Raw genomic sequence first — 12,424 nt, 5'->3', positions numbered from 1 at the left:
TTTGCTGTATTTATCTTTGGTTCCCAGTTGCTGTGTACAAATACTGGTTAGAATATCTGGCAGACAGATTGGTCTTTGGTCCTCAATCAGGAACTGAAACGACCTGAGTGGGAAAGCTTGACTTAGAGGGCAGATGTACTTGTCTTATAAACAACATTGTAAATTCCTTCTAAATTGATTATCAGATTAATTTTCACACAAACTTGGAAGTGATCTTTCTTGACACTCAATTGCTTGATTCCTGAGTCCCCTAAAAGTTTAATGTTACACAAATGTGGTCAGACTTACAGGGTGGACCTGAATACAAGAGTAGCTGGCTGCTCAGTTATGCTCAGTTTATTGAGAGAGACAACGTGCAGCAAATGAATCTCCTTTTAGTCCAGCTGCTATATAAAAATGATTTTTAGTGGCTCCTCTTTTATTTTGTCTTTCATCTACTGATAGAAACTGGGCGATTTGTCCAAGAGGGAATCCAAAATCAGTGGTGGCAAGACTGTAGAGTCATAGAGTATTACAGCAGGAAACAGGCCCTTCGGCCCAACTGGTCCATGCCGACCACACCATCCTCCCTGCTAGTCCCAGTTGCCCGTGTTCAGCCCATAACCCTCCAAGCCCCTTCCCTTCATGAACCTATCCAAATGCCTCTTAAGTATTGCAATTGTACCGCCTCAACTACTTCCTCTGGTGGCTCATTCCAGGTACTCACCACCCTCTGTAAAGTAGTTACCTCTCAGGTCTTTTTTTTAAATCTTGTATCTGTGCCCTATAATTTTGCACTCCCCAACCCCGGGGAAAAGACTATGACCGTTCACCTTATCCATACTGCTCATGATTTTCTAAACTTCAGAATGAGGTCACCCCTCATTCTCCTACGCTCCAAGGAATAACGATCCAGTGTGACCAACCTCTCCCTGTAACTCAGGCCCTCCAGTCCAGGCAGCATCCTTGTAAGTCTCTTCTGCACCCTCTCCAGCTTGACAGTGTCTTTCCTATAACGGGGTGACCAAAACTGTACACAATGCTCCCAAGTTCGGCCTCACCAACGACTTGTATAACTGCAACATAATGTCCCTGCACCTAAGCTCAATGCCCTGACTGATGAAGGCCAGCATGCTGAACGCTTTCTTCACTACCCTGTCTACTCACGCAGCTACTTTCAGTGAACTGTGCATTTGCATTCCCAGGTCCCTCTGTTCAACAACACTCGTCAGTGCCCTGCTATTTAGCTGTATAAATCCTAACTGGTTTGAATGTCCAAAATGCATCACCTCACACTTATCTAAGTTGAAATCCATTTGCCATTCCTCAGCCCATCTCCCTAACTGATCAAGATCTCTTTGCAATTCAATGTAACCTGCTTCATTATCAACAAGACCCCCTAAATTTAGTATCGTCAGCAAACTGTGATTTATTTATTCATTTTAATATTTCAACAAAGTTAGTATTTCACACGAATGCTGCGTCTTCATTTTTATGTTGGCTTGCTCCATAAGATAAGGGATAAATTTCTTGTTAATCCACTTTAGAAACATTATCTTAATTGTAGGGCAGTTGCTGCCCACATTAGTTCAGTGTGCAGAAGTTTCAGCGTCACAACCTGAAGCCCGACTTGGCACCCTGCAGGTTTGTGTATCAAGTGGAACTTGGCTATTCAGTTATGTGAAACATTCCAGAGCATTGTGGAACCAGCCATATACAGTACCTACTGGTTCCATCCACTCCACAGAAAACACCCGTGATAAATGGACAACTGTAATGTAAAGTACTGTTTAATTTATATTGAAAGAAAGTTGAATGGCAAATTTGTGATCACTGTTGACCTGCAAAATAATAATGAGAAGAGGTATCAAGGTTGCATTGAGGTTTATTTTTAATATAAAGAAGCACTTTTAACATATTGCTGTGCTTGTTTCCCAGTTTTGACTATGGTGACAGGTTCTGGGACATCAAGAGTAAATATTTTACCTGTCAGTGTGGTTCAGAGAAGTGCAAGCATTCAGCTGCTGCCATTGCTCAGCGACAAGCCACAGTATCTCAAATGGAAGCACAACAAAACGGACTCCCAGACACCAGTTCAAGCACATCTGCCAATGTTTCTTGACATGCTAGTTACCTGGACCACATTAAGCGGTATTGAATGGAACGGCTCCACTTGTGTGAAAGACTTCTTGAAGCACCAGCTCAGCTGTACTGACAAATTCTTCCTACAAATTGTCTGTCTAGTTATTGATGATAGGACATTTAATAAATTGAACTTTTGTTATAGTGAGGGCCAACAGTTATGGTGCTGATTGTGTGATTTTACTCCAAAGTAAAAGTCACCTCAAGATTGTATAAAGGAACAACCTGTTTTTAACATGAATTCAAGTAAAACTTTTTTTACATGTAGTATTATCAGTAATAGTAAAAGTAGTAATAGTTTGTCTTTACGAATTTGCCATCTGCTGTTGATGCATGATGGTTGGACGTTAAAAACGCCATTTTGCATAAGATTTTTAAAGGTTCCTTAGTGCAGGTCAGGTTTTTTTGTGCAAGTCCTTCAAGAACTTTACAGAAACATTACTGTTAGCATTCATTATAATTTTCACCGGTTTTAAGGGCATTTATGCTTGATCCATTAGTGTTCTGAATTTGTATGCAAATCTTGCTCAAATGTTATAAATAAAAGCAGTTCATAATAGATTTGTAAAGTGTGAAAATACTTATTTTAAACTTATGTGAACATGTGCTTTAGAAAATATATGAACATAATGAAGGGTATAATTTGAAATCTAATGAGGTTTCCCGCAGAGGTTCCAACACTGTTTGCAGCGGGGTTATGTTAATGGGTGACACAGTGGTGCAGCTGGGAGAGACCTGTGTTCAACCCTTGCCTCAAGTGCTGTCTGTGTGGAGTTTCCACGTTCTCTCTGTGACTGCATTGGTTTCGCCCGGGTGCTCCGGTTTCCTCCCATATTCCAAAGACATGCGGGTTGGTGGATTGGCTACTGTAAATTGGCCCTAGTGTGTGGGTGAGGGGTAGTTGATGGGAATGTGGGGAGAATGAAGTGCATTTAATGTGGGATTTGTGTAAATGGGTAGTTGATGGTTGGCATGGACTCAGTAGGCCGAAGGGCCTGTTTCTGTGCTATATCTCTCATGAACCTAATTTGAAGTTCAGTTTGAGGCAGCCCAATATAAAATATTTCCTGAGAGCATTATAAAGCCATGCAAACAATTCATACGAAATGACCATCTCTGTCTGAAGTGTGCTCAGGGCTGCTTCATTACTCAACAATACTTCAACCCTTTCTGTTCCATTTAATCTGCTTTAAATGGACATTATTGTTTTAATTGGATTCAGTGGATAGAAATAAATCAGTGATCACCATATATGCTGTAGCTGAACTTCATGTATCTGAAAAGTGTGAGAGCAAGCGAGAGGGAGAAAGGCAGCAGGACTGGCAGTGCCTGTGAGTTTGCAAGAGAGTGAGAGGGAGTGAGCAAAGCCCGTGGTACCGTGGGAGCAGCCATTTTGAGAACAGTGAGGTGAAGTGCTGTGGTTGAAGTCAAAATAGAGAGGTTTGGATGAGAAGACCAAGTGGCAATGGGTATGGCAAGGTAAGGTTTTTTATTTACATAGTAGGCAGTCAGTGAAGTGGTATTCTCCTCCAGTGAGGGAGATCCGGGAGATATCAAGTGTCCCTAATGACTACATTTGCAGAGAGTTGTCCAGCTGTAACTCTTGGACTGCACGGATCAGGTTGGAGCTGCATTTGACTCACTGAGGGGCATAGAGAAGGCAGAGAGTGTCATCGATACGAGCTTCAGGAAGGTGGCTGCTCCACAGGTTCAGCCAGACCAATGGGTGACCACCAGAAGGGGCATCCTGTGGATGTTCCCTTCTCTAATAGGTGTACCACTTTGGATACTGTTGGGGAGATGGTCTCTAAGCAGCAACAGCCAACGGTGGCACCGTGATACTGTTGTACAGCAGGGAAGCACAAAATTTAGACATTCAGTAGAGATAGAGAACTCAATAGTCAAGGGCACAGGCAGCATTTCTGTGGCTGCTATTGAGACTCCAGAATGGTGTGGTGAGGGTCAACAATGTCTCGGAACAGGCGCAGGACATTCTGAAAGGGGAGGGTGAGCAGCTACAGGTCATGGACCATATTGGTACTAACAACATGGGTAAGAAGAGAATTGTGGTTCTGCAAAAGGAATTTGGTAGAAAGTTGAAAAAGCAGGACCTCTAGAGTTGTAATCTCAAGACTGTGCCACATAGCAGCGAGTACAGAAATAGAAAGTTAGGACAGGCAGTTGTGTGGCTAAAGAGCTGGTGCCAGGGAGAGGGTTTCTGGTTGTTGGATCACTGGAATCTAATGTATAAGAAGGATGGGCAGCACCTGAACTGGAGGGAGGGTTGCCGGTGTCACTCAGGATGATTTAAACCAGTGGGGTAGGACCCAGAATGACAGTGCAGCAGGTGGAGGGCTCACTCGTACATAGACAACAGGCAAGTCTAGTAAGAAGGGCAGATGGACAGGAGTGTAAGCACGTGGGGGCTGGTGGGTTTAAATGCATTTACTTCTGTAGAATCATAGAAATGTGCAGTGCAGGAACGGGTCCCTGAGGCCCACCATTTCCAAGCTGACCGTGACAGCTATCCACATTAATCCCATGCCCACAAGCCCGTATCCCTCTACACTCTTCCTAGCCAAGTACCTGTCCAAACGCCTTTCCACCATTGTAATTGTATCTGCCTCCCCCACCTCCTCTGGCACTCGTTCCAGATAATCAGCCCCCTTTGTAAAAACAGCCCTCAGATCCCCTTTAAATCTCTTCCCTCTCATTAAACCTATGCCCTGCAGTTCTACACTCCCCTAACCCAGAAAAAGAAACGATCTGCCCTATCTGTGTCCCTTATAATTTTATAAACCTCCATAAGGTCACCCCTCGGCCTCCTATGTTCCCATGAGAATCCAATCCTTATAACTGCAACCCTCCATTCCAAGCAACATCCTGGTCAGCACTCTCTCAGCTGCCACCACACCGTGAGGTGTGGTGACCAGAACTAACCAATGTTTTGTACAGCTGCCACAAATGTAGGGAAGTATAAGTAATGCCTTTTTCACAATTCTGTGTCACCACTTTCAGGGAGCTATGGTTTTTCTGCACAACAACGCTCTCAAGGTTTCTGCCGTTTATATTTTAATGCAAGGAACCTCATGGGTAAGACAAATGAGCTGAGAGCGTGATATTGTTGTAATCAGGGAAACACAGTTGAGAGAAGGGTAGGATTGGTAGCTCAATATTCTGGGGTGTGTAAGTTTCAGGCTTAACAGAGGGGTTGCACTGGGGTATTGCACTGCTGGCCAGGGAGAGCATTACGGCAGAAGCTGGACTGTACCCCAGAGAGATCAGTCAATGTACATGCCTAGAATTTGGGAATAAGAAAGGAGCAATCACTTTGGGGTTATACTGTGGACCTCCCAGTACTCTGGGAATTAGAGGACAAATATGGAGGCAAATCGCTGAAGAGTGTAAATGCAATGGGGGGGTTTTAACTCCCCCAATATTGACTAGAATTGTCTTAGTGAAAGGGGCTGAGATGGGAATTCATAAAGTGCATCCAAGAGGGTTTTTTGAAGCAGTATGTAGAGGATCCTACTAGGGAGAGGACTGCACTTGTCCTTGAGGAATGTTGTTGGGCAAGTGATCGAAATGTCTGTGCAGAAACACTTTGGGAACAGTGACCACAGGTCGGTAAGCTTCAAGGTGTCATGGAAAAAGAGAAGGTTGGTCTTTGAGATAGATCCCTAAACAGGGAAGGTGTAAGACCGGACATGGCAGAAAGTAGATTGGATCAACTATTAGAGGGGTAAATGACATCTGATAAATATAAGGAGTGTCAAAGTGAGATCACAAGAGTTCACATTCACCATGTCCCTCTAAGGGTAAGAAGCAAACACTGTAAGTTTTGAGAAACAATGGTTAACAAAGGATTATTGAATGTCTGATCAGGGAAAAGAAAGAAGATATCAAGTATAGGAAATTGGTATCGAACAAGTCCTTTTGAGGTTTATAGGGATATAGCAGAGAACTGAAGAAATTGGTCAGCATGGATGAGTTGGGCCAAAGGGCCTGTTTCCATACTGTATAACTCTATGAAATTAGGAGGGAAAAAAGGGGCCATGAAAAGACCTGGGCAAGTGGGATCAAGGAGAATCCCAAAACATTTTTGTAAGTATATTAGAAGGAATTGGGTAGCTAGGGAAAGAGTAGGCCCCCTCAGGGGCCAAAGGGGTAATTATGTATGGAGTCAGAGAACATGAGCAAGGCCCTGAATGAGTACTTCTCATCATTATTCACAGGGAGTAGGGTATGGAGGGTGTAGAGTTAGGAGAGGGGAGTGCTGATATTCTGGAGCATGTCTGTATCAGGATGGAGGAGGTGTTAGCTTAGCACATATAAGGGTGGATAAATACTCAGGGCCTGATGGGATCTATCCCAGGATGCTAATACAAGCAAGGGAGGAGATTGCTGGGGCCTGGACAAGATTTTTGCATCTTTGTTATGGTACAGGTGAGGTACAGGAAGACTGGAGGATACCTAATGTTATCCTCTCATTCAAAACAGACAGTTCGGATAATATTGGAAACTACAGTCTGGTGGTCTTTGTCAGTAGTAGGGAAGTTGTTGGAGAAGATTCTGAGGGACAGGATGTATGTTCACTTGGAAAGGCACAGGTTGATTAGGAAGAGTCGGCGTGGTTTTGTGCAGAGGAGGTAATGTTGCATGTCTAATGGGAGTTTTTGAGGAGGAAGCTAAAATTGATAAAGGCAGAGTGGTAGGTGTGGATTATATGCACTTCAGCAAGGCTTTTGACAAAGTTCCGCATGGTAGCCTGGTCCAGAAGGTTAAGGCACAAGGATCCGAGACATTGGCAAACTGGATCCAAAATTAGCTGGGTGCTAGGAGGTTGGTGGATAGGTGATTTCTCCAGCTGGTAATCTGTAACGAGTGGTGAACCACAGGGATCGGTGCTGGGGCCTTTGTTGTTTGTAATATATATGATTTGGATGAGGATGGGGGTGGTCTGATTTTGTAAGTTTGCCCACACAAAAATTGGTGGCATTGTTGTGAATGAGGTTGTCTACGGATGCAGCAGGACATGGATCAGCTGGACGGGTGGGTGGAGCAAGTGGCAATTTTATCCAGGCAAGTGTGAGGTATAGTGCAATTTGGGAAGTCCAGTTCTGCAAGGGCACATAGAGTGAATGGCAGGGACCTTTGTATTAATGTACAGAGAGGACCATGGGGTGCAAGTCCATAGCTATCTAAAAGTGGATAGGGTAGTTAAGGAAGCACAGTGCATTTGCCTTCATGGATCGGGGCATTGAGTATAAGATTTTTAGGTCATCATGTAGCTGCTGTACAAAACATTGGTTAGCCCGCACGTGGAGTATTGTGTACGGTTCTGGTTGCCACACTACAGGATGTGGTATCAATTACAGAGAGTGCGGAAGACGTTCACCAGGATGTTGTCTGCAATCGAAAGTCGTAATTATAAGGAGAGATTGGATGTGTTGGGTTTGTTCTCGCGGGAATGTAGGACGCTGAGGGGTGACCTTATCGAGGTTTACAAAACTATGAGAGGCATGGAAAGGATAGATGCTCTTTTTCCCAAGGCAAGGGAGTCAAGAACTGGAGGGCACAGACTTAAGTGGAGAGGGGGAAAATTAAAGGGAAATCTGAGGGGTGAGTTTTTCCACACATGGTGTGGTGATGATGTGGAACAAGCTGTCAGTGGAGGCAGACACTTTTACAACGTTGAAAAGACATTTAGACAGGTACTCGGGTAGGAAAGGTGTAGAGGGATACAGGCTTCATGTAGACAAATGATGGGTGTCACAGTTGGCATGGATGAGGTGGGTGGGAAAAGTCCCGTTTCCGTGCTGTGATTCTACGGTTTTATGGTTCTATTCTGCTCAGTGTTGGTAATGGGTTAAATGAAGTGTGTTTTAATTCTCAACAGTCAGGGAGCAAAAACACTTCAAAACAGTTTACACTCTGCTTTCCTGTTTCTTCATCTCAACTGGTCTGGCTGCCAGGTAAATTATGACCACACGTCTAACTTTAGTTGAAGGGTCACAGTGATTTTCCTTGTATGACAAGTCATTAACCAACTTTGCTCAGCGTGGAACTATTTATTGAGACTTCAGTGCATATTTCCGTGAAATTATTTGCTAGACAGGTTATGTTTAAATATTCCCTGTTGGTTTAAAGATGGACAAAGCTATTTGATTGTGAAGAAATGTTTCCAACTATAGTTTTACACAATTATAAATTGAAAAGCCAAGCTGTATATTTTAAAAGACAGAAACATTATAAAATGTTTTAAATATATTTCATATCGCTACTCTCTCCTGAAAATGATTCGAGTAAAGTGTATCATTTTGAACAAGGTCTTTCTGAGTACTGTTTAGTGATACCCATCATTGATTTTTTTCCCCTGAAATACTCTTTCCAAGTTAAATCCCCTGAGTGGATAAACACCTGGATGTGAAATATATTAAAGTTATGTGAGGGGATGTTTACAACTGGTGTAAGATTTACCGTGTTCATTTTTTTGAAACCTTTTTCGCTGCTAAATTGCGAGCTTATAACATTTGCTCAGTGATCTTTCTTCTGTCTACTATTATCAACTGAAAAGGATTAGACTTGTTAGCTTAATGAAAACACTTTTTAAAAGTTGGAATTCTGTAACAAAACCAGAAAATGCTGGAAGACCTCAGGTCAGTCAAAAGGAAATATGTCAGTCTGGGTGACAGTGAAATGTGGTGAAACCAAGGTCATTTGTTGCTGACATGGTTCTGGCACATGGGATGTGCCCAGTGGGACAAGCTTTACACAGAGAGGGACAGTGGGTGGAAATGTTCTGGTGTAAACAGGAAGAAAGAGCATGTTATCTGAATTTGATATTAAGCCCATCCCTGTGGTTGCATGAGAAAACACTTGTTCATCTGACAGATTTCCAATATATCTTTTTGGTATGCATAACACAACTTGATTATTTGTGACTCAATTTTTGTGACCACTATCTTAGAGCTGGAACCTGTCACTGTTCTCTACAGCACCCTGTCCCTTATTCATATACCATCATATTTGAACTATAAGGCATCACTTTTTTCAACACTCCCAACAACTACTGGCGAGTTGACTCACTTGAGCTGTGTCTATCAGATTATGTTTTAACATTTCCAGAACATGGTCAACTGGCACCCAAGAGCTTGGAAATCATGGCATAACGCTGCTTACCAATACAAATGTGGAAGAAAGTTGGGCTTTGTCTGGTATTGTTCTTGATTTGAATTTTTGTTAGTATGTCATGGAAACCTCAACATCCATCCTCTGTTATCCATTAACAGCCCTCTCCTGAAAACACAATGTGAATTTTCTGCAGTTATGTAGGGGATTTTGCTCTACACCAAAGAAATTTCTCCAATTTATCTCTTCAAATCCATTTGCCCCAAGTATTGGATGAATTATTGAATACTTTTGAAAGAAAATATTTTAACAGATGATTTGCAAAAATTTAATGAGGAGGTTGAACAGCTTTAGGAAAGTTGAGAAATAATCTCATCTGTGTAGGACAGAAAGAGCACAGTTTTAACTAGGAATTTGATCATTATTAGAATTAGAAAATTGGGCAGATTTGCACAATCAGTAAACAGTGGACTTCCAAAAACTTACAGATAAAGAGATTACTTTTAAACATGTGGCATCAGTGCTCTGGTGGCCCATTGAGGTACTCAAGGAACCTCAGCATAACCTAGCATCAGCAAAATGATGTGTTCTGTGTAGCCCATAACACACAGTGCACATTTTGGTGTAACTTCCTGAGCACAAAACAATCCCACTACTTGTGTCTGATATGCTATGATCAAATTTAAATGTTAGTCATTTTATGACGACTACAATCTATATGAAGGAATGGTAGCAGGGCACTTTGAAAATATTTACAGGATGGTGTAAGAGAAATCACGCTTGACAAATCTGTTACGAGTTTTGAGTTTATAACAAGCAGGAGGTGGAATGAGTGGGTGCGATGTATTTGAATTTCCAGTAGGCTTTCGCTAAGGAGCCCACAAGCTCATTAGGCAACCGTACATCAGAAGGGGTGAGGAGTAAGTACCAGCAGAGATGAAGAGTTGATTCACTGACAGAAAATAGAATAATACTAAACAGGTCATTTTCCATTTGGGAGGCTGTGACCGATGGTACGTGCCAAGGATCAGTGCTAGGGACCCAGCTGGTAGCAATCTATATCAAGGATTTGGATGAGGGGACTATATCCAAGTTTGCTGATGTTACGAAGCTGGGTGGCAGTGTGGTTTGTAATGAGGATGTAGAGAGGCTTCGGGGGGGGGTGGCAGGGGGATGGACGGATCTGGATAAGCAAGTGAACAGTCATGGCAAATAGAATTTTACGTGGAAAGATGTGAAGTTATCCATTTTGGTGGAGAAAGTAAAAAGGTGGAAGGTTTTGAAAAAGTGAAAGGAGAGATTAAAAGGTCAGAGGGACATAGGTGTCCTTGCAAAAAAATCATTGAAAGTTAACATGGTGGCTAATGGTGAGCAATATGTAGATCTTCATTGAAAGATATCTTAAATGTCGGTAAAGATGTCTCACTGCATCCCGTTGTAGAGGTCTCCTAATCTAAGGAAAGCTGTACTGGTGATGGAGGGTGGGCATAAAGATTCACCAGATTGATGTGTAACATTGGCAGGGGGTTGGTGGATGCATTGGCCCGTGAGCAGAGTTCAAACAGACTGGGCTTATGCTGTCTTGAGTTCAGAAGGTATGATCTCACTAAAACATAAAATTCTTCGAGCTTGACAGGGCAGATGCAGGGATGATGTTCCTTTTAACTGGGATGTCTCGAAGCTGGAATCACTCAAGAAAGGGTTGGCTGTTCAGGACAGAGGTGAGAGGACATTTCTTAACACAGAAGGTAGAACATTTTTAGAAACCTCTGTCCAAGGGGACTGTAGAAGCTTGGTCATTTAGAATGTGCAAGGCAAGCAAATAGATGTTTTGGAGTTTCAAGTTTCTTGTCTGATTCACTGACTTTTTTCCAATCAAATTTTCTCAGTGAAATCTATTGCAATATTTCTTATTTTGATTTGAAATCTACAATGCCCAGCCAACCTACAGCGCTTGGAGGTGGAGAAGGAAAGTAACTGTGCCTGGTTGGCAAAAGGCAGAACCATTAATAGGGATGGTGAAGTAAGGGCATTCACAGGGTTGGAATCAGAGGACTAGGAACCAAACAACTGGGCTTGGAGAGTTGCACAAACGCAAGGATTTTAAATCTAGTCACTGAAGGTGTCATTGACAATTGAAGTCAAAACTCAGGATTTGCTCTGCTGAAGGTGTGGGTGAGATAGAGTTTTACTCAGGTGGTACCATTGGAGGAGATCGAGACTGGCATCACATCGTGCTGCAAAGACCTTGTTGAATACATCATTTTGCCACTGCCTTGGCAGGAGGGTAGATTGAATAACACAGTGCTGATTCTGTGTTGTGTGGTAAACCATGGTTTTGGTCTTCAGATGTTGGGCTGAAGCAAATATCTGACCATCTGGGACTGGATGTTGAACAAGTAGTTTGGTGGCAGTACAGAGAATGCTGGAGCTCAGGGATTGGTCCAATCGATGCCCAACCTGTTGTTGCCTGGTGTGACCCAGAGTTTCTCCAGCAGAGTGTGTACCACGGTGGGCACCCGTGACGGTGACCACTGCACCAGGGCACCTCTGGCTTTGGTTTAATGCTGGGTCCAGCTCAGACACTTGGTCAGCAGGGACGAGTGGGGCTGAAGGGCCTGTTTTCGTGCTATGACTCTGACGTTCAGGTAAAGGACCCATGGACGCAGACTGTGGGCTCAAACCTCTGCCCGTCCCCAGGAACCACCCCCCCACCCACACACAGTGTTGCCGAACCCCCACTCCATGAGACCGCGCACCACCCCTGCCCAACACGTGCCCCACGGACCCCACCCCCCCCACACCTCCGAGGAAACAGAGGGTGGGGAGAGGAATCCAAGGGCTGACCTCAGGACCCTGGTCTAACCCCCATGTTTAGGTGCCTCACCACCTCCCCAGCCCCCTGGTGTGATAGAGGGAGACCAGGGTGGGTGGGGGGGTGAACCCAAACCCTGGAGCCGCCGTGTCTCAGCACAGAGATGGAGGCAAATCCCACCGGGTGACCACGGTCCACCTGCAACCCCCTCCCTCCTCCCTCTCTTCCCCCTCACCTCCCCCACACTCCCCTCTCCCTTCTCCCCTCCCTCTTCCCCATCCCCTACCCGTCTCCCCTTACCCCACCTCCCCCTTCCTCATCCCCTCCCTCTCCCCTCCCTATCTCCACCCCCTCTCC

The 12,424-nt window shown here is 43.9% G+C and overlaps 1 protein-coding gene across 7 annotated transcripts in view; it reads left to right on the top strand.

The window, feature by feature from the left end:
* LOC127582227 (histone-lysine N-methyltransferase EHMT1-like) overlaps positions 1-2,682 on the top strand; it is a 193,079-nt gene extending 190,397 nt beyond the window's left edge. For all 7 annotated transcript variants that reach the window (XM_052037349.1, XM_052037351.1, XM_052037353.1 and 4 more), the window contains one exon: positions 1,918-2,682. In XM_052037349.1, coding sequence (XP_051893309.1) covers positions 1,918-2,101 — 184 coding nt within the window. In that variant the 3' untranslated portion in view covers positions 2,102-2,682. The remainder of the gene's footprint in view (positions 1-1,917) is intronic.
* The last annotated feature ends 9,742 nt before the right edge of the window (positions 2,683-12,424 follow it).

Source organism: Pristis pectinata, chromosome 23 (genome assembly GCF_009764475.1).
Source record: "Pristis pectinata isolate sPriPec2 chromosome 23, sPriPec2.1.pri, whole genome shotgun sequence".
In the NCBI taxonomy this organism is placed as follows: Eukaryota; Metazoa; Chordata; class Chondrichthyes; order Rhinopristiformes; family Pristidae; genus Pristis; species Pristis pectinata.
This window is presented reverse-complemented; position numbering and strand designations above follow the sequence as displayed.